Source organism: Bombina bombina, chromosome 1 (genome assembly GCF_027579735.1).
Source record: "Bombina bombina isolate aBomBom1 chromosome 1, aBomBom1.pri, whole genome shotgun sequence".
NCBI lineage: Eukaryota > Metazoa > Chordata > Amphibia > Anura > Bombinatoridae > Bombina > Bombina bombina.
In genome coordinates, this window is record NC_069499.1 from 311,479,515 (window position 1) to 311,505,269 (window position 25,755).

A 25,755-nucleotide genomic window follows, 5' to 3' on the forward strand; every position below is an offset into this window, starting at 1 on the left:
TTGAACTAAACTTTACTTATTTGAAGGCAGAAGTGCAGCTAGGGCCTTCGAAATGGCAGAAGCAATAAACTTTTTCATTGCTGGAGGAACGTCATCTGCATCCATTTGTAAGAAGGTGACAGTAGGTGCATTAGTACAAATAGAAACATCATTAGCTTGATCATTATGCAATAAGAAATCTAAGCATGATCCACATAAATGAGCTGAAGAAGCTACTTCAGCTGTTTTACAATAAGCACACTTAGCTTTGGTAGAAAAGTGTTCAAACAGACTCCGTTCCTATGGTAACTTTAGGGACAGATTAGTGCTGCCCCATTATGGCAAAACAATTCAGAAAATTAAGATGCAATAATTACTTTTATTACCCCCTTTAAAGGGCCAGTAAACCTAAAAAATAATGTTATATAATTCTGAACTATGTGCAGAATTATATAACATTATATTAGCGTTAGCCTTATGCAATCTAATATTGCCTGTGAATTTTTATAAAAGACTGTTTTTCAGACACGCTCTCTGTGCTCTTCTGAGCGGGTCTGGTTTTATCACCGAGCGCATCTGGCCAGCTGTCTAGTCACAGCCCGGCCCGACCGTGCCATTACACTCAGTGCAGCTCGCTCCCGCTGTCAGACAGAGCAGGAGCGAGCTGCACTGAGTGAGCACAGAGAGCGGGTCTGAAAAATTGTCTTTTTTATAAAAATTCACAGGCAATATAAGATTGCATAAAGCTAATGCTAATATAATGTTATATAATTCTGCACTATGCAAGCTTTCTGAGGAAAATAAAGCGTTGCAATGACGTTAAGAGCGCTAAGCAACAAAGCCTAGAAACTGATTAAACTCAATATGCGCAATTACAAAATGCAAATATATAGTAGAAAAAAAGTGCACAAAGTCACATGATATGATGCGTTATGACGAGCACGATATAGATGCGTCAATAGAGACGAATGCGCACTAGATTGCACAATTTATGGCACGAAATTAAATGCAATTGTGCAAAATAAAAAGCCGAAATTTATGGTGCGATATGTATAGCGTGTGTTTCTGGTGCATAATTATGTGTCATGGAGCGCACGCTTGCATAAGTAAATAATTTGCGCAAAAAAACTTAGGCAAGGGGAATAGTAAGAACCTGTCCCTGGGCCATACATATATACAGCTATACATAGTTAAACTTTTTCAAAAAGTGCCCAGCCCATAGCGGTGACTGTAATTTTGGTTGCAGGGATTTATCTTCTGCCTCCCTTTACAGAGAGCCTATGAAAAGATTTCCTGTGAGGCGAAAACATGGTGTCATGAGGCAGTACTCCCTTCAATTCCCTCTGACAAACACTGTACTCTGAGGGGAAACAGGCATTAATATGCTCTGAAGCGCATTTCACTTAAGAAATTGAGCACATCGAGATGCTTTCACCACTTTTTTTTTTTTTTTTTTTTAATATAGGCTTTTAAGGTTTGGGAAACTTTTCCTCCTCCTGGTAGGAATGTATATCTAATATATAACAGCTTGTGAACTCTCGCCACCTATATGAAAGAAAGGTGCTTTTGCTTCCTGATTTGTCAGCGTACCAAAACTACAGCATACATTCAATATTTTATTTATGGTAACTAGAACTTCAAGATTGCCTTTATGATGTGGGGCAGGAGTTGGGAAACTAGAGAAGACTAAGAGATAACTTTAAATTGCCAATGAGACAGAGAAGAAGAGCTTTCAGATCTGGAAAACGCAGTGAGCATAAAGGATAGATCTCAAATGAATGATCTATACTCTGATTTTTTTCCAACAACTTATACAAAGGAGTTAACAAAACCAAATGGCCAAAAAAAGTTATATTACAGGAATGTATCTTTTGTTATTAATGAGGCAGGCCTTTATATAACATTCTTAGATATAATTGACATATAAAATCATAACTCATCAACAAAAAGTAAATGTTCCTCACTTACATTTACACGGAAAGTTTGTACAGTGTTATCCAGGAGAAGGATATTGCAGACCACCTCTGTGCTCTGTCTATCTCGTGCCTGCTCGGACGCGCGTACATTGTAGGTTCTGCCAGCAGGCAATCGGAAACGTGCGGTCATTACTCTCCACACAAGGCCTAGGGTAGAAGATAACACAGAAAAAAAAATAATGTAAAAATGATACAAGAAAGTTTTGTTTCATCAGTATCATTTGGCCTATATGAAATCCCCAGTAATTAATCATGAGAAGCAGAAACCGCGGTAATAATATACTGTAAGTTGGTTTGTATTACCCATTGCATATACAATATATACATAATCAAAAGAAACACGTAGAGTTTGATAAAGTGACATTGTTATAACATTTAAAAATTGGTACTTCACGTTTCACATTTGAAATAAGCCCTGCTCAATTTCTTTTCCAAAGACTACCTAGAACTGCATAATTTTTATAACCAATATCTTCCAGACAGACTGTGCTCCAATTATGAAGCTGTAAATTGAAGCCTGAAACACTAGTTAAAGGGTCATTATAATCGATGGGGTGCAACTAGCACTGTTGATTGGATCAGCTGTGTTTTCGGCTTAGGATCAGCAGTGCACCACCAGTCCGAAGTTACATTTCTACTGTGTGTTTAACCCCATTGCAGGGTTTAAACACACAGTGCTCCAGTGTTAATAGTTTTAAAATGACATTGTTTAATGGATTAGAGCATGTAATTTTTGGATTATAATGGCCATTTAAGTAGCACTGTTCTTAAGACCTCTGATACATAACCTCTCCACCACCTAAAGTGTGGTGGATTTCAATTATCCTGATCAAAACCGATCAGGATGATTAACAGGCCACACGCAAGCATGATTGCAAACCTTGTTCATCAGGCAATTAAAGGGATTTGAAACTCAAAAATATAGCCACCAACCTGCAAGCGCTACCCAGGGAGCTGAAGCTCCAAAGCTTACATTCCTGCTTTTCAAATAAAGATTCAAAGAAAAAATTATAAATAGGAGTAAATTAGAAAGTTACTTAAAATTGCATGCTCTATCTGAATCGTAAAAGAAAAAAAATTGGGTTTAGTATCCCTTTAACCTCCTCAACAGTGATAAACTGGGAGATTCTAAGTAGGTATCTATGCATATTCTTCTTTATAAAAGTGTATTACATGCAGTTATATGAAAATTGGTGTATATGGTCCCTTTAAGGTTGCCTTTAACTGGTATACAAAATCCAACAGTTTTAAAATCAGAGACTAAAAGCAAAAATAGAGACAAGCTGGGGGGCGGAGCCAGCGGCCAGTGCAGGAAGCTGTGTTTCTGAGGAGCTCCCTGGACAAATTGAATAAAAAGCAGAGATTTACGAGGGGCGGAGTCTGGCCATGCTGGTGAATGGCCGCTAAACCTTGAAGCTCTGAGCCAGCTCTAGACTCATTCAGAATGATAGTCAGATAAGAGTCACTTTTTTCGATCTACATTACCAGACAAGAAATCCCACTGCCCCCGGGAATGTTTACATTCCACATTGGAGACCTTTGGGGATAAATTTGAAGCAGTTTACCCTCTCACGGAGACCCGCGGCCGCCATCTTGGCCGACTTCAAGCTGAAACAGAACCGCTATCGCCCGCACATACTTGGTGTCCTTTGCTTCAGGGAACAGAGGTATGATGGCCGCAAGCATTCAAATACACGACCGCTAAGCAGAAATCATAACACTAATGCCGCTTGCCCTATTCAGAGCATAACATATAAGACAAGTACAGCGTGGCATATTACCGAGATGCCGTATACACATAACCCTACTTCTTGGAAATAACAGGATATTAAGATGAAGAATTAGACTATGGGATAGAAGACAGGCAGAGCAAGAAATTACTCACGATATATCAGAGGAGCTCTTAACTCCGTTCTCAAAATCTGCCGCCATAACGGATACAGAACACGTCGCTAACACCTTCTAATTTAAGAATCCTTGCTGGATGGCAAAGTTGGTTAACTGAATATAGCAGGTTAATAATGGTTATATTTGGCACCATATTAACTATACCCCTCAGAAGCAAATAAGGCGACCTGCAGAATCTGAATATAGCTCCCTCTCTACATCATAAATATCATGTCTAGAAGGTCTGTTAGGCCTGATAAGGTACAGAAAGGGTAAACCTCTACCATTAAATCTGTTAGCAGTTTCTTCCAAGGAGCACTATCCCCTAATCTATCTCACACGGATCAGCCCCTATCTACAACAATCAGTTCTGAAGACCCCTCTTTAACAACAACCATGTCTGATGACTGTATAAAAGAACTCAGAGATAACATAGCTAATATGCCCACAAAAGCAGATTTTGACGCACTTAAAGCATTGATCACTACTGAACTGGTTCATATGAAAAAAGACATAAAGGACCTGGGGCACCGCATGGAATATGTGGAAGACTCACAGGATTCTCTAAGTACAATGTACGATAACCTATCTACATATGCCAATGTATCTAATTCACAAATCGAAACTCTGCAAGACAAAGTAGAAGATTTGGACAATAGGGGGAGGCGGAATAATATACGCATTAGAGGCATACCAGAAGCTATTACTTTTAACGAACTTCATCAATATTTACAAGGTTTTTTCAAGTTTATTCTTCAAAACCCGCAAGCCCCAGACTTAGAACTGGAAAGAGCCCACAGAGCCCTCAGACCTCCGCCTCCCCCAGGGTCCCCACCCAGAGATGTTATCTTAAAATTTCTACGCTTTAATGACAAGGAGAAGATATGGCTACAATCTAGAAAATCCCAAAGTATTATGTACCTGGACCACTCACTCCAAGTGTATCTGGATCTGAGCCCAACCACAGTTCAAAAACGCAAAGATGTGCGCTTCATCACTAAAGCCCTACAAGAAAGATCTATAAAATATAGATGGGGTTTCCCATTTAGCATATATATCTCACATGAAGGTCACTCCTACACGTACAAGACACCTGAGGACTTAGACATGCTTTCTAAGGCCCTAAATATCAAGTTCCAAATGCCTAGGATCACGGATGTATCAATAAAAGGCCTCAACACCGAGAGTCAAGCCACAAGCAAAGCCAAGAACTTAAGTTGGACAAAAGTTTTGTACAAGAAAAGCAGTGTTAAAGCTACAACATCACAAGCAGATCAACAGATGGACTCTGCGACCTGAATATTCCCTCTTCGTCCAAAATGGGTGAGATCTTTACAGTTATAGCTAATTTTTGCATTTACAGGTTATATTGATATTTGTTGAACTTAGCTTTCACAAAGACAGTTCCTATGTAGTTGGGTTACACAATAACAGAATTTATGTTTACCTGATAAATTACTTTCTCCAACGGTGTGTCCGGTCCACGGCGTCATCCTTACTTGTGGGATATTCTCTTCCCCAACAGGAAATGGCAAAGAGCCCAGCAAAGCTGGTCACATGATCCCTCCTAGGCTCCGCCTACCCCAGTCATTCGACCGACGTTAAGGAGGAATATTTGCATAGGAGAAACCATATGAAACCGTGGTGACTGTAGTTAAAGAAAATAAATTATCAGACCTGATTAAAAAACCAGGGCGGGCCGTGGACCGGACACACCGTTGGAGAAAGTAATTTATCAGGTAAACATAAATTCTGTTTTCTCCAACATAGGTGTGTCCGGTCCACGGCGTCATCCTTACTTGTGGGAACCAATACCAAAGCTTTAGGACACGGATGATGGGAGGGAGCAAATCAGGTCACCTAGATGGAAGGCACCACGGCTTGCAAAACCTTTCTCCCAAAAATAGCCTCAGAAGAAGCAAAAGTATCAAACTTGTAAAATTTGGTAAAAGTGTGCAGTGAAGACCAAGTCGCTGCCCTACATATCTGATCAACAGAAGCCTCGTTCTTGAAGGCCCATGTGGAAGCCACAGCCCTAGTGGAATGAGCTGTGATTCTTTCGGGAGGCTGCCGTCCGGCAGTCTCGTAAGCCAATCTGATGATGCTTTTAATCCAAAAAGAGAGAGAGGTAGAAGTTGCTTTTTGACCTCTCCTTTTACCGGAATAAACAACAAACAAGGAAGATGTTTGTCTAAAATCCTTTGTAGCATCTAAATAGAATTTTAGAGCGCGAACAACATCCAAATTGTGCAACAAACGTTCCTTCTTCGAAACTGGTTTCGGACACAGAGAAGGTACGATAATCTCCTGGTTAATGTTTTTGTTAGAAACAACTTTTGGAAGAAAACCAGGTTTAGTACGTAAAACCACCTTATCTGCATGGAACACCAGATAAGGAGGAGAACACTGCAGAGCAGATAATTCTGAAACTCTTCTAGCAGAAGAAATTGCAACCAAAAACAAAACTTTCCAAGATAATAACTTAATATCAACGGAATGTAAGGGTTCAAACGGAACCCCCTGAAGAACTGAAAGAACTAAGTTGAGACTCCAAGGAGGAGTCAAAGGTTTGTAAACAGGCTTGATTCTAACCAGAGCCTGAACAAAGGCTTGAACATCTGGCACAGCTGCCAGCTTTTTGTGAAGTAACACAGACAAGGCAGAAATCTGTCCCTTCAGGGAACTTGCAGATAATCCTTTTTCCAATCCTTCTTGAAGGAAGGATAGAATCTTAGGAATCTTAACCTTGTCCCAAGGGAATCCTTTAGATTCACACCAACAGATATATTTTTTCCAAATTTTGTGGTAAATCTTTCTAGTTACAGGCTTTCTGGCCTGAACAAGAGTATCGATAACAGAATCTGAGAACCCTCGCTTCGATAAGATCAAGCGTTCAATCTCCAAGCAGTCAGCTGGAGTGAGACCAGATTCGGATGTTCGAACGGACCTTGAACAAGAAGGTCTCGTCTCAAAGGTAGCTTCCATGGTGGAGCCGATGACATATTCACCAGATCTGCATACCAAGTCCTGCGTGGCCACGCAGGAGCTATCAAGATCACCGACGCCCTTTCCTGATTGATCCTGGCTACCAGCCTGGGGATGAGAGGAAACGGCGGGAATACATAAGCTAGTTTGAAGGTCCAAGGTGCTACTAGTGCATCCACTAGAGCCGCCTTGGGATCCCTGGATCTGGACCCGTAGCAAGGAACTTTGAAGTTCTGACGAGAGGCCATCAGATCCATGTCTGGAATGCCCCACAGTTGAGTGACTTGGGCAAAGATTTCCGGATGGAGTTCCCACTCCCCCGGATGCAATGTCTGACGACTCAGAAAATCCGCTTCCCAATTTTCCACTCCTGGGATGTGGATAGCAGCCAGGTGGCAGGAGTGAGACTCCGCCCATAGAATGATTTTGGTCACTTCTTCCATCGCCAGGGAACTCCTTGTTCCCCCCTGATGGTTGATGTACGCAACAGTTGTCATGTTGTCTGATTGAAACCGTATGAACTTGGCCCTCGCTAGCTGAGGCCAAGCCTTGAGAGCATTGAATATCGCTCTCAGTTCCAGAATATTTATCGGTAGAAGAGATTCTTCCCGAGACCAAAGACCCTGAGCTTTCAGGGATCCCCAGACCGCGCCCCAGCCCATCAGACTGGCGTCGGTCGTGACAATGACCCACTCTGGTCTGCGGAAGGTCATCCCTTGTGACAGGTTGTCCAGGGACAGCCACCAACGGAGTGAGTCTCTGGTCCTCTGATTTACTTGTATCCTCGGAGACAAGTTTGTATAGTCCCCATTCCACTGACTGAGCATGCACAGTTGTAATGGTCTTAGATGAATGCGCGCAAAAGGAACTATGTCCATTGCCGCTACCATCAAACCTATCACTTCCATGCACTGCGCTATGGAAGGAAGAGGAACGGAATGAAGTATCCGACAAGAGTCTAGAAGTTTTGTTTTTCTGGCCTCTGTCAGAAAAATCCTCATTTCTAAGGAGTCTATTATTGTCCCCAAGAAGGGAACCCTTGTTGACGGAGATAGAGAACTCTTTTCCACGTTCACTTTCCATCCGTGAGATCTGAGAAAGGCCAGGACAATGTCCGTGTGAGCCTTTGCTTGAGGAAGGGACGACGCTTGAATCAGAATGTCGTCCAAGTAAGGTACTACAGCAATGCCCCTTGGTCTTAGCACAGCTAGAAGGGACCCTAGTACCTTTGTGAAAATCCTTGGAGCAGTGGCTAATCCGAAAGGAAGCGCCACGAACTGGTAATGCTTGTCCAGGAATGCGAACCTTAGGAACCGATGATGTTCCTTGTGGATAGGAATATGTAGATACGCATCCTTTAAATCCACCGTGGTCATGAATTGACCTTCCTGGATGGAAGGAAGAATTGTTCGAATGGTTTCCATTTTGAACGATGGAACCTTGAGAAACTTGTTTAAGATCTTGAGATCTAAGATTGGTCTGAACGTTCCCTCTTTTTTGGGAACTATGAACAGATTGGAGTAGAACCCCATCCCTTGTTCTCCTAATGGAACAGGATGAATCACTCCCATTTTTAACAGGTCTTCTACACAACGTAAGAATGCCTGTCTTTTTATGTGGTCTGAAGACAACTGAGACCTGTGGAACCTCCCCCTTGGGGGAAGCCCCTTGAATTCCAGAAGATAACCTTGGGAGACTATTTCTAGCGCCCAAGGATCCAGAACATCTCTTGCCCAAGCCCGAGCGAAGAGAGAGAGTCTGCCCCCCACCAGATCCGATCCCGGATCGGGGGCCAACATTTCATGCTGTCTTGGTAGCAGTGGCAGGTTTCTTGGCCTGCTTTCCCTTGTTCCAGCCTTGCATTGGTCTCCAAGCTGGCTTGGCTTGAGAAGTATTACCCTCTTGCTTAGAGGACGTAGCACTTTGGGCTGGTCCGTTTCTACGAAAGGGACGAAAATTAGGTTTATTTTTGGCCTTGAAAGGCCGATCCTGAGGAAGGGCATGGCCCTTACCCCCAGTGATATCAGAGATAATCTCTTTCAAGTCAGGGCCAAACAGCGTTTTCCCCTTGAAAGGAATGTTAAGTAGCTTGTTCTTGGAAGACGCATCAGCTGACCAAGATTTCAACCAAAGCGCTCTGCGCGCCACAATAGCAAACCCAGAATTCTTAGCCGCTAACCTAGCCAATTGCAAAGTGGCGTCTAGGGTGAAAGAATTAGCCAATTTGAGAGCATTGATTCTGTCCATAATCTCCTCATAAGGAGGAGAATCACTATCGACCGCCTTTACCAGCTCATCGAACCAGAAACACGCGGCTGTAGCGACAGGGACAATGCATGAAATTGGTTGTAGAAGGTAACCCTGCTGAACAAACATCTTTTTAAGTAAACCTTCTAATTTTTTATCCATAGGATCTTTGAAAGCACAACTATCTTCTATGGGTATAGTGGTGCGTTTGTTTAAAGTGGAAACCGCTCCCTCGACCTTGGGGACTGTCTGCCATAAGTCCTTTCTGGGGTCGACCATAGGAAACAATTTTTTAAATATGGGGGGAGGGACGAAAGGAATACCGGGCCTTTCCCATTCTTTATTTACAATGTCCGCCACCCGCTTGGGTATAGGAAAAGCTTCTGGGAGCCCCGGGACCTCTAGGAACTTGTCCATTTTACATAGTTTCTCTGGGATGACCAACTTGTCACAATCATCCAGAGTGGATAATACCTCCTTAAGCAGAATGCGGAGATGTTCCAACTTAAATTTAAACGTAATCACATCAGGTTCAGCTTGTTGAGAAATGTTCCCTGAATCAGTAATTTCTCCCTCAGACAAAACCTCCCTGGCCCCATCAGACTGGTTTAGGGGCCCTTCAGAACCATTATTATCAGCGTCGTCATGCTCTTCAGTATCTAAAACAGAGCAGTCGCGCTTACGCTGATAAGTGTGCATTTTGGCTAAAATGTTTTTGACAGAATTATCCATTACAGCCGTTAATTGTTGCATAGTAAGGAGTATTGGCGCGCTAGATGTACTAGGGGCCTCCTGAGTGGGCAAGACTCGTGTAGACGAAGGAGGGAATGATGCAGTACCATGCTTACTCCCCTCACTTGAGGAATCATCTTGGGCATCATTGTCATTGTCACATAAATCACATTTATTTAAATGAGAAGGAACTCTGGCTTCCCCACATTCAGAACACAGTCTATCTGGTAGTTCAGACATGTTAAACAGGCATAAACTTGATAACAAAGTACAAAAAACGTTTTAAAATAAAACCGTTACTGTCACTTTAAATTTTAAACTGAACACACTTTATTACTGCAATTGCGAAAAAATATGAAGGAATTGCTCAAAATTCACCAAAATTTCACCACAGTGTCTTAAAGCCTTAAAAGTATTGCACCCCAAATTTGGAAGCTTTAACCCTTAAAATAACGGAACCGGAGCCGTCTTTAACTTTAACCCCTTTACAGTCCCTGGTGTCTGCTTTGCTGAGACCCAACCAAGCCCAAAGGGGAATACGATACCAAATAACGCCTTCAGAAAGTCTTTTCTATGTATCAGAGCTCCTCACACATGCGAGTGCATGTCATGCCTCTCAAAAACAAGTGCGCAACACCGGCGCGAAAATGAGGCTCTGCCTATGATTTGGGAAAGCCCCTAAAGAGAAAGGTGTCTAAAAAAGTGCCTGCCGATATAAACTTATCAAAATACCCAGATTAAATGATTCCTCAAGGCTAAATATGTGTTAATAATGAATCGATTTAGCCCAGAAAAAGTCTACAGTCTTAATAAGCCCTTGTGAAGCCCCTATTTACAATCTTAATAAACATGGCTTACCGGATCCCATAGGGAAAATGACAGCTTCCAGCATTACATCGTCTTGTTAGAATGTGTCATACCTCAAGCAGCAAGAGACTGCTCACTGTTCCCCCAACTGAAGTTAATTCCTCTCAACAGTCCTGTGTGGAACAGCCATGGATTTTAGTAACGGTTGCTAAAATCATTTTCCTCATACAAACAGAAATCTTCATCTCTTTTCTGTTTCTGAGTAAATAGTACATACCAGCACTATTTTAAAATAACAAACTCTTGATTGAATAATAAAAACTACAGTTAAACACTAAAAAACTCTAAGCCATCTCCGTGGAGATGTTGCCTGTACAACGGCAAAGAGAATGACGGGGGTAGGCGGAGCCTAGGAGGGATCATGTGACCAGCTTTGCTGGGCTCTTTGCCATTTACTGTTGGGGAAGAGAATATCCCACAAGTAAGGATGACGCCGTGGACCGGACACACCTATGTTGGAGAAATAAACTACTTAAATGACTTTGGACATGGTTTCTGTCTTGGAAGAAATGGAACTTGACTTTTCAGACAACCCAAGGGTGCCTAACCCTTTTCCCCTATATAGAATCCTCGGCTCCTTGAGTTTTAAACCAGCATATAACAACAAGGGGCCCCATTAAGGTTACGCTGGTACTGTTTATCTATCTCTTATCTCATTATATATGTCTACAAATAATGGAGTCTAAGCTGCGCACTCCTCACTCCACTTGTCATGTCCTATGACATATCCATGGTTTATTGTTTTGTTTATTGTTATTGTTGTATAATTTTGTTATATTATCAGTTGAAATTATTGTTTTGTTCCGCAGCCATCTCACAATGTCATTTTTTGTATATATGCTCTTGGCCCTGATATATGTTTATGTGCCCATAGGTTTACCAACATATTTATGGCAGGTTTTGATGTATGCTGAGATCAACCATTACAGCCCCATAATGTTACTAAAGAGTCTAGCTAGAAATCACCCCCATGTCTCAGTCAACTAAATGCTTAAAATTTATAACAACTAACGCCAAAGGGTTAAACAGCCCACATAAACGTAACATAGCCATCCGAGACATAATACGCCGCAAAGGCGATGTTATTTTTATGCAAGAGACACATTTTTTGTCAGGTAAAGACCCAAAGACTTTCTCGTATAAATTTGGGGATGCACATTATGCCTCTAACTCTATAAAAACTAATGGGGTAGCCATTCTAATTAAGAGGGGGGTTCCCTTCACCCTTATCAAAAAAATTAAAGATAAATCGGGAAGGTTTCTTATTATAATAGGCAAATTGGTGAACACTATGGTCACCCTGGTAAATGTATATTCTCCCAATCTGAAACAAGATGTTTTTTTTAAGCATCTTACTAACATGATTCTTGAAGTAGCAAAAGGAGTTATCATGGGCGGGGATTTTAACCTCACATTGAACCCAAACTGGGATAATTCAAACGGTCTGTCCTCTGTACCCCACAAAGTTATTAACTCAGTGAAACAAAACCTGAAAGACCTTACTGTACACGATGCATGGAGAATCACACATCAAGAAACCAGAGAATACACTTTTTACTCTAACCCACACCGTAGACACTCTTGGCTTGACTATTTTATGTTAGATGTCACCAACCTTTCAAGAGTAACTAAAATTGAGATCTCACCTAACGCATGGTCTGACCATGCCATGGTTGAATGTACTTTGGAATGGTCACTCACCCCCATGCACCAGTATATCTGGAGAATGGATGACACAATGCTGACAGACCCGATCGCTACTGAAAGAATTGGTGGGGTAATAGAAGAATATTTCCTTTTTAATAACGACAATGACTTTGACAGCAGATTAACATGGGAAGCACACAAGGCGGTAGTTAGAGGGGAGATGATTAGTATTAGATCTCACCAAGATAAACTTGCTAGAAAATTACTGGAAGACACACTTAATGAGCTTAGTATTCTAGAAACACAGAGAGGTCTTGACCAGACGGACCTGACAATAACACAAAACATTGCTAACTGTAAATCACGCATTAATGACATGCTACATGCAGAGTGTAAGAAGCAAGCATTCAAATTACAACAAAAGTACTTTGAAAATGACAATAAGAGTAGCTCCCTTTTCGCAAGAAAACTAAAGCGGAAGTCGAATAAGAGATTTATCCTATCCATTAACAATAATGAGGGGAAGAAAGTTTACACATCTCAACAGATTGCCAACTCCTTTAGGGAATACTATAAGAACTTATATAACCTTACTCCCACATTACCAAACTCCCCGACAGAACAGAAACACAAACCCACTTTGATAGAGAAATACTTAGACAACATTAGCCTCCCAAAAATTAGCTCAGACCAGCAGGATTCTTTGAGTAAGCCAATTGATCAATCTGAAATACTCGCAGTTATAAAAGACCTCCCTAATGGTAAGACACCAGGGCCGGACGGTTATACCAACGGCTACTATAAAACTTATAGAATGTTGCTGGTACCACACTTACAGAAACTTTTTAATAAGATATCCGAAACTGACCCTTTCTCATCCTCGGCATTAGAAGCACATATAGTAGTCCTACCTAAGCCCGGGAAAACCCCAGACCGAGTAGAAAACTTTAGACCTATTTCTCTACTTAATTCGGATATTAAGATTTATGCGAAACTTATGGCAAACAGGCTATCCCAAGTGTTGCCAAGTATCATAGAAGGAGATCAGGTGGGTTTCATACAACACAGAGAAGCACGCGACAACACTGTGAGGGCCTTACATATCCTGAACTATATTAACCACACTAACCAACCATCAGCGATAGTGTCAACGGACGCGGAAAAAGCGTTTGACCGCGTCTGTTGGCACTTCATGAGAGCCACCCTGGAGAGGTTTGGACTGGGATCATACTTCATATCTAAAATTATGGCCCTGTACAGCTCCCCAGTAACCAAAATTAGAGTTAACGGAATACTATCTACCCCGTTCCAGATATCTAACGGTACTCGACAGGGGTGCCCCCTATCCCCACTCCTTTTCGCATGCGTTATAGAGACACTGGCCTGTACTATTAGAAAGAACGATACAATCCCCGGAATCCACATACACGACACCACACATAAATTACTACTATACGCGGATGATGTTTTATTTTTCCTACCAGACCCTGTCACCTCAGTACCCCGCTTGATGACAGAATTTGATACATTCTTTCACGCTTCAAATTTCCTTATTAATAACACTAAATCGGAGATGCTCATGGTACACTGTGACCCTGATTATCTAAACCGTCTTAAGCAAACATGCCCCTTTCGGGTACATACAAAAAACCTAAAATATCTAGGCATCTATATAGCAACAACCAACCAGGAAATGTTTAGGGCTAACTATGATGCTCTACAGAGGATCATCACAGCCGATCTCTCTTCCTGGAGATCTAAAAGAATTTCATGGTTGGGCCGGATACACTCGATCAAAATGAACATACTTCCTAGGGTATTATACTTGTTACAAACACTCCCCATCCCCCTGCCTAAAGACTTCATATCCTCATTACAGAATAAAATTTTTGACTTTATATGGGATAAAAAGAAAGCGAGAATTAACAAGACAATTATGTGCTTACCCGTAGAAGAAGGAGGACTGGGAGTCCCTAACTTAAAGAAATACAGACAGGCAGTTTTTTTGCAGAGAGTTGTAGACTGGTTTAGGAACTATGAGACTAAGAAGTGGGTAGTGTTAGAACACGACATAGCAGGAAAATCACATTTGGGAACGATATGCTGGCAATCAACTCCATACCTGACCCCAGCCTTCAAACAGAATGACATAATAACGGAAACTCTATCAATATGGAAGGAAACATTGAGGGAATACCCAAACATTACTTCACAATTTTCTCCACTCACTCCCCTTACAGAAAACCCCGAAATACCTATCGGCCTCTTACAAAAAATTAAATGCATAGATCGACCCCTAAGGGCTTTATTGTTATTACATTTGGGAGATGAGACAAGACTATTCACTCTAAACGAGTTGGTGGAGAGGGGCCTGACCTTCTTTAGGTGTTGGTTTACTCTCCGCCAATGTCACTCTTACATATTCAAACACCCTGATAAACTTAACCTGCTAAGAACCCTCACACCCTTTGAATCCCTGTGTCACTCTGACTCCCCCGCTGGAAAGACTTTATCTTTAGTATATGCAATGCTTCAAAAACCTCCAGTAGGGTACACTCCATATTACCTAGATAGGTGGAATGAGGAACTGGATAATGAACTAACTATACATGATATATTCAAAATTTTTACAAATATTTCCAAGGTTTCGGTGTCTAGTAGCCTTATAGAACTAAATTTTAAACTAATACAGAGATGGTACCTTACTCCAACGAGAATTAACAAACTGTTTCCGTCGGCCTCTCCCAAGAGTTGGAGGTGCGGAGGGGACCAGGGGACTATGATGCATATATGGTGGCAGTGCCCAGGAATAGCACCAATCTGGGCCTCTGTGGTTAAAGCGACAAACACAATAACTGAGCTGACATTGCCCACTGACCCCCGCATTTGGTTACTCAACATCATACCTGGCAAACTCCCAACATATAAAAGAAAGTTGATTTTTATTGCCGGCAATAGTCTAAAAAAACTGATTGCAAAAAACTGGAAATCTCAGTATATCCCTAACATGGCCACTTGGTACTCCCAGTTTCAATTTATAATGTCTCTTGAAGAATATGCTTACATGAGAACTAACAGGAGAGATACTTTTGTGCAGATGAAGGTCATGTGGGAATCATTCATTAGCAATATATAGTTGGTTGACCAATTGGGGAGATTGGGATATGGTTACATCAAGGGCAAAAATTGAGTTATAAACTAGGTAAAACATCTGATAACACAAGAACCTGGTAGAGATGGCTTGCGGAACATGGTTGCACTAAGTTAAGTTACTTTGTTTAATTATTTTTCTTGTTCAATGTTTGTTCAAAACAAAAATATGTAAGTTTCTGCCTTCCTGAAATATGTACACTTCAATATATTGTAATGTGAAACAGAAGCTTCAATAAAAATATTTAAAAAAAAAAAAAAAAAATGACATGCTCTAATTAATTAGAGCATTACATTTTAGCTCTATAATGGGCCTTTAAGGACTAAAATGTATATCATGCATATGAAAGAACACTATTAAAAAAAATGTTTTTAAACTATCAAAAAAAAAAAAAAAAAAAAGCAGAGATTTACACAAAATGAACTTAGAAGTTGTTATAAAAATCCTTGACTCTCAAGCTCTTTCTGGTAGGGAATGCTTTTTGAGCAACCTAAGAAGCCCAACAAGTACATAATCTGGCTATGTCTCCTGAATGAAGCAACCCAGTTATAGAGTAATGGCGGCGAGATTTATTATATTCTGAATGCTGAGATGAAACTTACACGTCTCCGATCTAGAGATCTCTTGTTTTAAGGACTAGCTAATAAATGTAATTGATCTGTACCATGGAATCACGCAATAGTGATACCAATGGTGGCTTTACTATTCAGCAACCCATTCCACCCAAGCTGGATTCTAATGAGAGCAGTAGTGGTGATGTTCTGGGGCCCCGTCGCTCACTATCCCCATTTGGTCAATCTCAGAGAGATCTGGAAACTACTACTGTAGCACGAAAAGACGGAGCTAAAGCCGAACAACCAGAAAGCCCTGGGAAGAGCCGAGCTGCTCTACGGAGTGTGGGCACTGTCGCTAAGAGCCAGCTAATTTTTAAGTTGATCCAGGAGTTTCCGAGTTTTTTTTCTAAGGGTACCTTGGATATAGACTTTGGTCCGGTCAAAGAAGCTTCACCACTGCATGTACTTTACCTCATCTTAATTATACAGCTATTTACCGCTCTTCCAGGTACAGGCTTCTTACAATTGAAATGGGATCCGTATCTCCCCTATATATCCCAGATCATGCCGGTGAGTTCTTTGGAGCGGCAGAGATTGAAATCCGGAGTTGGGTAAATAGATTTCTACCTTTCAAATGAAGCTGAATACTCAATATATCCCTATGTGGTGGACTGTATCACTGAAAAAATTAACTTAACTTGAGTACCTCTGAGCGAGTCAGTCAATGTTTAAAATGGTTTTCTTGGATTTCTTGGATTTTTTTTCTCTATATGTTCATAACAGAGAACTCTGTTAACTATTGCTATACTTATTAGTGATCGTAAAATGGTTTTCCTGGATGTTTTTTTTTTATATGAGAACTCTGCCTTTAAATATACTTATACCCTCTTAGTTATTGATTATATACGTATTTATATTTCTTTCATGTAATTGGCAAGAGTCCATGAGCTAGTGACATATGGGATATACAATCCTCCCAGGAGGGGCAAAGTCTCCCAAACCTCAAAATGCCTATAAATACAACCCTCACCACACCCACAATTCAGTTTTACAAACTTTGCCTACTATGGAGGTGGTGAAGTTTGTGCTAAGATTTCTAAGTTGACATGCGCTTCTCAGCTTTTTTGAAGCCCAATTCCTCTCAGGGTACAGTGAATGCCAGAGGGACGTAAAGAGAGTATCACCTATTGAATGCAATGATTTTCCTAACGGGGGTCTATTTCATAGGTTCTCTGTTATCGGTCGTAGAGATTCATCTCCTACCTCCCTTTTCAGATCGACGATATACTCTCATATACCATTACCTCTACTGATAACTGTTTCAGTACTGGTTTGGCTATCTGCTATATGTGGATGGGTGTCTTTTTTTTCCAAGTATGTTTTTTTATTACTTAAAGGGACACAACACAAAATTTTTCTTTCGTTATTCAGATAGAGCATGACATTTTAAACAACTTTCTAATTTACTCCTATTATCAAATTTTCTTTATTCTCTTGGTATTTTTATTTGAAATGCAAGAATGTAAGTTTAGATGCCGGCCCATTTTTGGTGAACAACCTGGGTTGTCCTTGCTGATTGGTGGATAAATGCATCCACCAATAAAAAAAGTGCTGTCCAGAGTACTAAACCAAGAAAAAAGCTTAGATGCCTTCTTTTACAAATAAATATAGCAAGAGATAGAAGAAAAATTGATAATAGGAGTAAACTAGAAAGTTGCTTAAAATTGCATTCTCTATCTGAATCACGAAAGAAAAAAAATTGTGTTCAGTGTCCCTTTAAAAGACACCCCAGCTATGGTCTGGCACTTTATGCATTTATATAAAGTTCTAAATATATGTATTGTACTTATATTTGCAATGAGTCAGGTTCATGTATTTCCTTGTGCAGACTGTCAGTTTCATATTTGGGAAATAAACATATTAAGAAATATTTTTCTCTTACCTGGGGATTAGTCTTTTTTTCAAATTGACTACTTTTTTCTTACAAATTGCAGGCAGCATTAGGCCCGCGGGTGCGCCAAATGCTAGACTTTATTGCGTCATTCTTGGCGCATGAATTTTTTGGCGCGAAAAGTACGTCCGTTGACGCAAGTTAGTCATTTCTGGTGTCGTAGTTGACGCATAAGCCTTACACACGGTTGCGTCATTAGTGACGCAAGTGTGTCATTTCCGGATATTGTTGGCGCCAAAACCAATTTCACTTACGTTGTGCGTCATACTTGGCGCCAAATTTTTCATTAGTTTTATTCCCCATTACTGTTTGCCTCTTGCCTTTTTCTATGTCACAGGGCTATGCTGTTTGCATTTTTTCCCATTCCTGAAACTGTCATATAAGGAAGTTGATAATTTTGCTTTATATGTTGTTTTTTCTTTTACATTTTGCAAGTTGTCTCAATCTGATCCTGCCTCAGAAGTATCTGTTGGAACTTTGCTGCCTGACATCGGTTCTACCAAAGATAAGTGCATTTGTTGTAAGATTGTGGAAATTAGATCTCTGAATGTCATTTGTATTAGTTGTCATGATAAACTTTTTCATGCAGAGAATGTATCCATCAGTAATAGTACATTGCCAGTTGCAGTTCCTTCAACTTCTAATGTACATGATACACCTATGAATTTTAAAGAATTTGTTACTGATTCTATTCAGAAGGCTTTGTCTGCATTTCCGCCTTCTAATAAACGTAAAAGGTCTTAAAACTTCTCAAAAAGTAGATGAAATTTCAAAATGACTGACAATGATTTATCCTCCACTGACGAGGATCTATCTATCGGATTCAGAAGATCCTTCCTCAGATATTGACACTGACAAATCTACTTATTTATTTAAAATAGAGTATATTAGTTAATTGTTAAAAGAAGTGTTTAATTGAAGTGGATATTGAGTAAGCTAGTCCTCTTGACATTAAGACTAGTAAACGTTTAAATGCTGTTTTTAAACCTCCTGTGGTTACTCCAGAGGTTTTTCCTATTCCTGATGCTATTTCTGATATGATTTCTAAGGAATGAAATAAGCCAGGTACTCCTTTTATTCCTTCTTCAAGGTTTAAAAAAATTGTATCCTTTACCAGCAATTTCTATAGAGTTTTGGGAAAAGATCCCCAAAGTTAATGGGGCTATTTCTACTCTTGCTAAACGTACCACTATTCCTATGGAAGATAGTACTTCTTTTAAGGATACTTTAGATAGGAAACTTGAATCCTATCTAAGGAAAGCCTATTTATATTCAGGTCATCTTCTCAGGCCTGCAATTTCTTTGGCTGATGTTGCGGCTGCATCAACTTTTTGGTTGGAGAATTTAGCGCAACAAGAATTGGATTCTGACATATCTATCATTGTTCGCTTGCTGCAACATGCTAATCATTTTAATTGTGATGCCATTTTTGAAATTATCAAAATTGATGATAGATCTATGTCTTTAGCTATTTTAGCTAGAAGAGCTTTATGGCTTAAATCTTGGAATGCTGATATGACATCTAAGTCTAGATTATTATCTCTTTCTTTCCAAGGTAATAATTTATTTGGTTCTCAGTTGGATTCTATTATTTCAACTGTTACTGGAGTTAAGGGGGTTTTTCTTCCTCAGGATAAAAAACCTACGGGTAAATCTAAGGCTTCTAACCGTTTTCGTTCCTTTTCGTCAATATAAGGAACAAAAATCTAATCCTTCCCCCAAGGAATCTGTTTCCAATTGGAAGCCTTCCTCAAATTGGAATAAATCCAAGCCTTTTAAAAACCAAAGTCAGCTCCTAAGTCCGCATGAAGCTGCGGCCCTCATTCCAGCTCAGCTGGTAGGGGGCAGATAAAGGTTTTTCAAGGATTTTTGGATAAATACTGTCCAAAAATCAATGGATTCAGAGCATTGTCTCTCAAGGGTATCGAATAGGATTCAGAGTAAGACCTCCTGTGAGAAGATTTTTTCTCTCACGTATCCCAGCAAATCCAGTAAAAGCTCAGGTTTTCCTGAAGTGTGTTTCAGACCTGGAGTCTTCAGGGGTAATCATGACGGTTCCTTTTCAGGAACAAGGTCTGGGGTTTTATTCAAATCTATTCATTGTCCCAAAGAAGGAAAATTCATTCAGACCAGTTCTGAATCTGAAAATTTTGAATCGTTATGTAAGAGTACCAACTTTCAAGATGGTGACTATAAGGACTATTCTGCCATTTGTTCAGCAAGGACATTATATGGCTACAAAAGACTTGCAGGATGCATACCTTCATATTCAGATTCATCTAGAACATTATTAGTTCCTGAGATTCTCTTTTCTAGACAAGCATTACCAATTTGTTGCTCTTCCATTTGGCCTAGCAACAGCTCCAAGAATCTTTTCAAAGATTCTAGGTGCCCTACTCTCTGTAATCAGAGATCAGGGAATTGCGGCGTTTCCTTATTTGGACAATATCTTGGTACTAGCATAAATCAACTAGTGTTTCTTCAAAAACATGGTTGGAGGATCAATTTACCAAAAAGTTTCTTGATTCCTCAGACAAGGGTCACCTTTTTAGGTTTCCAGATAGATTCAGTGTCCATGACTCTGTCTCTAACAGACAAGAGACGTTTGAAATAGGTTGCAGCTAGTCGGCACCTTCAGTCTCAGTCATTCCCTTCAGTGGCTATGTGCATTGAAGTTTTAGGCCTCATGACTGCAGCATTGGACGCAATTCCTTTTGCTTGTTTTCACATGAGACCTCTCCAGTTTTGTATGCTGAATCAATGGTGCAGGGATTATACAAAGATATCACAGTTAATATCCTTAAATCCCAATGTTCGACACTCTCTGACGTGGTGGTTAAATCACCAGCGTTTAGTTCAAGGGGCTTCCTTTGTTCGGCCAACCTGGATTGTGATCACTACAGACGCAAGTCTTTCAGGTTGGGGAGCTGTTTGGGGATCTCTGACAGCACAAGGGGTTTGCAAATCTCAAGAGGCGATATTACCAATCAATATTTTAGAACTCTGTGCAATTCTCAGAGCTCTTCAGTTTTGGCCTCTGTTGAAGAGAGAACCATTCATTTGCTTTCAGACAGACAATACCACAACTGTGGCATATGTCAATCATCAGGGTGGGACTCACATTCCCCAAGCTATGAAAGAAGTATCTTGGATACTTGCTTGGGCGGAATCCAGCTCCTGTCTAATCTCTGCTGTGCATATCCCAGGTGTAGACAATTGGGAGGCGGATTATCTCAGCCGCCAGACTTTACATTCAGGGGAGTGGTCTCTCCATCTAGATGTGTTTTCTCAGATTGTTCAGATGTGGGGTCTTCCAGAGATAGATATCATGGCCTCTCATCTAAATAAGAAACTTCCCAGATACCTGTCCAGGTCCAGGGATGTTAAGGCGGAAGCAGTGGATGCGCTGAAACTTCCTTGGTGTTCTCATCCTTACATTTTCCCGCCTCTAGTTCTTCCGAAAGTGATATCCAAAACCATCATGGAACAATTGTTTGAGTTGCTGGTGGCTCCAGCATGGCCACACAGGTTTTGGTATGCGGATCTTGTTCGGATGTCCAGTTGCCAACCTTGGCCACTTCCGTTAAGGCCGGACCTACTGTCTCAAGGTCTGTTTTTCCATCAGGATCTCAAATCATTAAATTTGAAGGTATGGAAATTGAACGCTTAGTGCTTGCCATTCTTTTAAAATTCCTAGAATTTTACAGTTCCTTCAGGATGGTTTGGATAAGGGTTTGTCTGCAAGTTCCTTGAAGGGACAAATCTCTGCTCTGTTTTATTTCACAGAAAGATTGCTAAACTTTCTGATATTCACTGTTTTGTGCAGGCTTTAGTTCGTATTAAGCCCGTCATTAAATCAATTTCTCCTCCTTGGAGCCTTAATTTGGTTTTGAAGGCGTTACAGGCTCCTCCGTTTGAGCCTATGCATTATTTGGACATTAAACTACTTTCTTGGAAAGTGTTGTTCCTTTTGGCCATTTCTTCTGCTAGAACAGTTTCTGAGCTATCTGCTCTTTCTTGTGAATCTCCTTTTCTGATTTTTCATCAGGATAAGGCAGTTTTGCGGACTTCATTTAAATATTTTCCTTAAGTTGTGAATTCGAACAACATTAGTAGAGAAATTGTTGTCCCTTCCTTGTGTCCTAATCCTAAGAAATCTTTGGAAAGATCCTTACTTTGGATGTGGTGAGAGCTTTGAAATATTATGTTGAAGCTACTAAAGATTTCAGGAAGACTTCTAGTCTATTTGTTATATTTTCTAGTCCTAGGAAAGGTCAGAAGGTCTCTGCTATTTCCTTGGCCTCTTGGTTAAAGCTTTTGATTCATCAAGCTTACTTGGAGTCGGGTCAGGCCCCGCCTCAGAGAATTACAGCTCATTCTACTAGATCAGTCTCCACTTTGTGGGCTTTTAAGAATGAAGCTTCAGTTGATCAGATTTGCAAAGCAGCAACTTGGTCCTCTTTGCATACATTTATTAAATTCTACCATTTTGATGTATTTGCTTCTTCAGAAGCAGTCTTTGGTAGAAAAGTTCTTCAGGCAGCTGTTTCAGTTTGATTCTTCTGCTGATGTTTTACATTTTTCTTTTCATTATGAGAATAACTTATTTTGGGTTGTGGATTATTTTTTCAGCGGAAAATGGCTGTTTATTTTTAGCCCTCCCTCTCTAGTGACTAGAGTGGAGTTCCACATCTTATATCCCATACGACACTAGCTCATGAACTCTTGCCAAATTACATGAAAGAAAACAATTTATGTAAGAATTTACCCGATAAATTCATTTCTTTCATATTGGCAAGAGTCCATGAGGCCCACCCTTTTTATGGTGGTTATGATCTTTTTGTATAAAGCACAATTATTTCCAAATTCCTTTGTTGATGCTTTTTACTCCTTTATCACCCCACTTCTTGGCTATTCATTAAACTGAATTGAGGGTGTGGTGAGGGGTGTATTTATAGGCATTTTGAGGTTTGGGAAACTTTGCCCCTCCTGGTAGGATTGTATATCCCATACGTCACTAGCTCATAGACTCTTGCCAATATGAAAGAAATTAATTTATCAGGTAAATTCTTACATAAATTATGTTGTTTCGCCTTAGAGGTTGCAAACCAAAATTTAAAACGCTTCCTTATTTTATTGAGCAGCTATTGTATTCTTTGTTTGTTCGTCTTTTCTCTGTTTTTTTTAAGTAAACAAGTCAGCCAGTATTTAATACAAATGTTTAAGACGGTAGTCTAATGTTACATACACAACAGTTTGTGCTTAGAGTACAGGTTGGTGGTCCTGCTGTCAGCAGCCGGGGTGGCGTGGACTACTATGCCTGTATAGTCACCTATAGAATGAAGTAGATCACTGTATTTAATACTTTGATTTAGGCCCACAGACAACACATCAAGCTACATTTCTAGCCTCCATGTCACATCTATATAGATGGTACTCAAGTTCTTTCTAAAATCCTGGTACATTTCTCATATAGCTTTCAAATTTCAGCCTGGTTGGCTCTATACTTTCCACTCCCTATTTTTATGTAATAGTCCTTAACATGAAGACTCTTCTGTGTCTGATACTTTCCTCGATCAGTATCACCTTAATATACAAAAAAAATGTATTACGCCATCATTTGGGTAAAAAGATGTTAGCTTGTGTATCCCGAATTACTTAGGAACGCTTGAGTTGCAAGTGAAGTGCAACGATTATCTATATTGGTGTTTATTGGCAATTACTAATCAACATTTTTTATATTTTTTCACCACCTTGGTATCACTTAGGTTTCCAGATAGGGATATATGTCATAATATCCATCTATCTGGCTGTCAACGCGTTCTAATTAACACAATAGCCATATTTAGACCTATTACTGGTACTACCTAAGTGTGTGTGTATATATATATATACACATACATATATATATATATATATATATATATATATATATATATATATATATATATATATATATATATATATATATATATATATATATATATATATATATATATACACACACACACACACACACACATACATACATACAGGTAGCCCTCAGTTTACGCCAGGGTTAGGTTCCAGAAGGAATGGTTGTAAATCGAAACCGTTGTAAATTGAAACCCAGTTTATAATGTAAGTCAATGGGAAGTGATGGCGATAGGACAATTTTGAGAGGGGCCTGGAACCTAAGTTACACCTAATATATTATTTTAAAAGCTTTGAAATGCAGACTTTAAATGCTAGACAGCATTATAAACCTAATAAAAACATAATTGATGTAAGAACTTACCTGATAAATTCATTTCTTTCATATTAGCAAGAGTCCATGAGCTAGTGACGTATGGGATATACAGTCCTACCAGGAGGGGCAAAGTTTCCCAAACCTCAAAATGCCTATAAATACACCCCTCACCACACCCACAAATCAGTTTAACGAATAGCCAAGAAGTGGGGTGATAAGAAAAAAGTGCGAAAGCATAAAAAATAAGGAATTGGAATAATTGTGCTTTATACAAAAAAATCATAACCACCACAAAAAAGGGTGGGCCTCATGGACTCTTGCTAATATGAAAGAAATTAATTTATCAGGTAAGTTCTTACATAAATTATGTTTTCTTTCATGTAATTAGCAAGAGTCCATGAGCTAGTGACGTATGGGATAATGACTACCCAAGATGTGGATCTTCCACGCAAGAGTCACTAGAGAGGGAGGGATAAAATAAAGACAGCCAATTCCGCTAAAAAAATAAATCCACACCCCAAAATAAAGTTTTAATCTTATAATGAAAAAAAATGAAATTATAAGCAGAAGAATCAAACTGAAACAGCTGCCTGAAGTACTTTTCTACCAAAAACTGCTTCAGAAGAAGAAAACACATCAAAATGGTAGAATTTAGTAAAAGTATGCAAAGAAGACCAATTGGTTGCTTTGCAAATCTGATCAACCGAAGCTTCATTCCTAAACGCCCAGGAAGTAGAAACTGACCTAGTAGAATGAGCTGTAATCCTTTGAGGCGGAGTTTTACCCGACTCGACATAAGCATGATGAATCAAAGATTTTAACCAAGATGCCAAAGAAATGGCAGAGGCCTTCTGACCTTTCCTGGAACCGGAAAAGATAGCAAATAGACTAGAAGTCTTTCGGAAATCTTTAGTAGCTTCAACATAATATTTCAAAGCTCTAACTACATCCAAATGCCTAGATTTAGAGTTGGGCGGTAGCCGTGAAAACCAGCGTTAGAGGCTCCTAACGCTGGTTTTGGGCTACCGCCGGTATTTGGAGTCAGTCAGGAAAGGGTCTAACGCTCACTTTGCAGCCGCGACTTTTCCATACCGCAGATCCCCTTACGTCAATTGCGTATCCTATCTTTTCAATGGGATCTTTTTAACGCCGGTATTTAGAGTCGTGGCTGAAGTGAGCGTTAGAAATCTAACGACAAATCCAGCCGCAGAAAAAAGTCAGTAGTTAAGAGCTTTCTGGGCTAACGCCGGTTTATAAAGCTCTTAACTACTGTGCTCTAAAGTACACTAACACCCATAAACTACCTATGTACCCCTAAACCGAGGTCCCCCCACATCGCCGCCACTATATTTAAATTTTTTAACCCATAATCTTCCGCTCCGTACACTGCCGCCAACTACCCTATCCCTATGTACCCCTAATCTGCTGCCCCTAACACCGCCGACCCCTATATTATATTTATTAACCCCTAATCTGCCGCCCCCGCTATCGCTGACACCTGCATATTATTATTAACCCCTAATCTGCCGCTCCGTATACCGCCGCAGCAT

General features: G+C 40.1%; 1 protein-coding gene across 1 annotated transcript in view; it reads right to left on the reverse strand.

Moving 5' to 3' along the window:
- PTPN4 (protein tyrosine phosphatase non-receptor type 4) overlaps positions 1-25,755 on the reverse strand; it is a gene marked incomplete in the record, with an annotated part of 1,345,721 nt that overhangs the window by 1,240,836 nt on the left and 79,130 nt on the right. Inside the window, 1 exon segment of the mRNA XM_053698088.1 lies at positions 1,948-2,102. Within this exon segment, the coding sequence (XP_053554063.1) occupies positions 1,948-2,102 (155 nt within the window).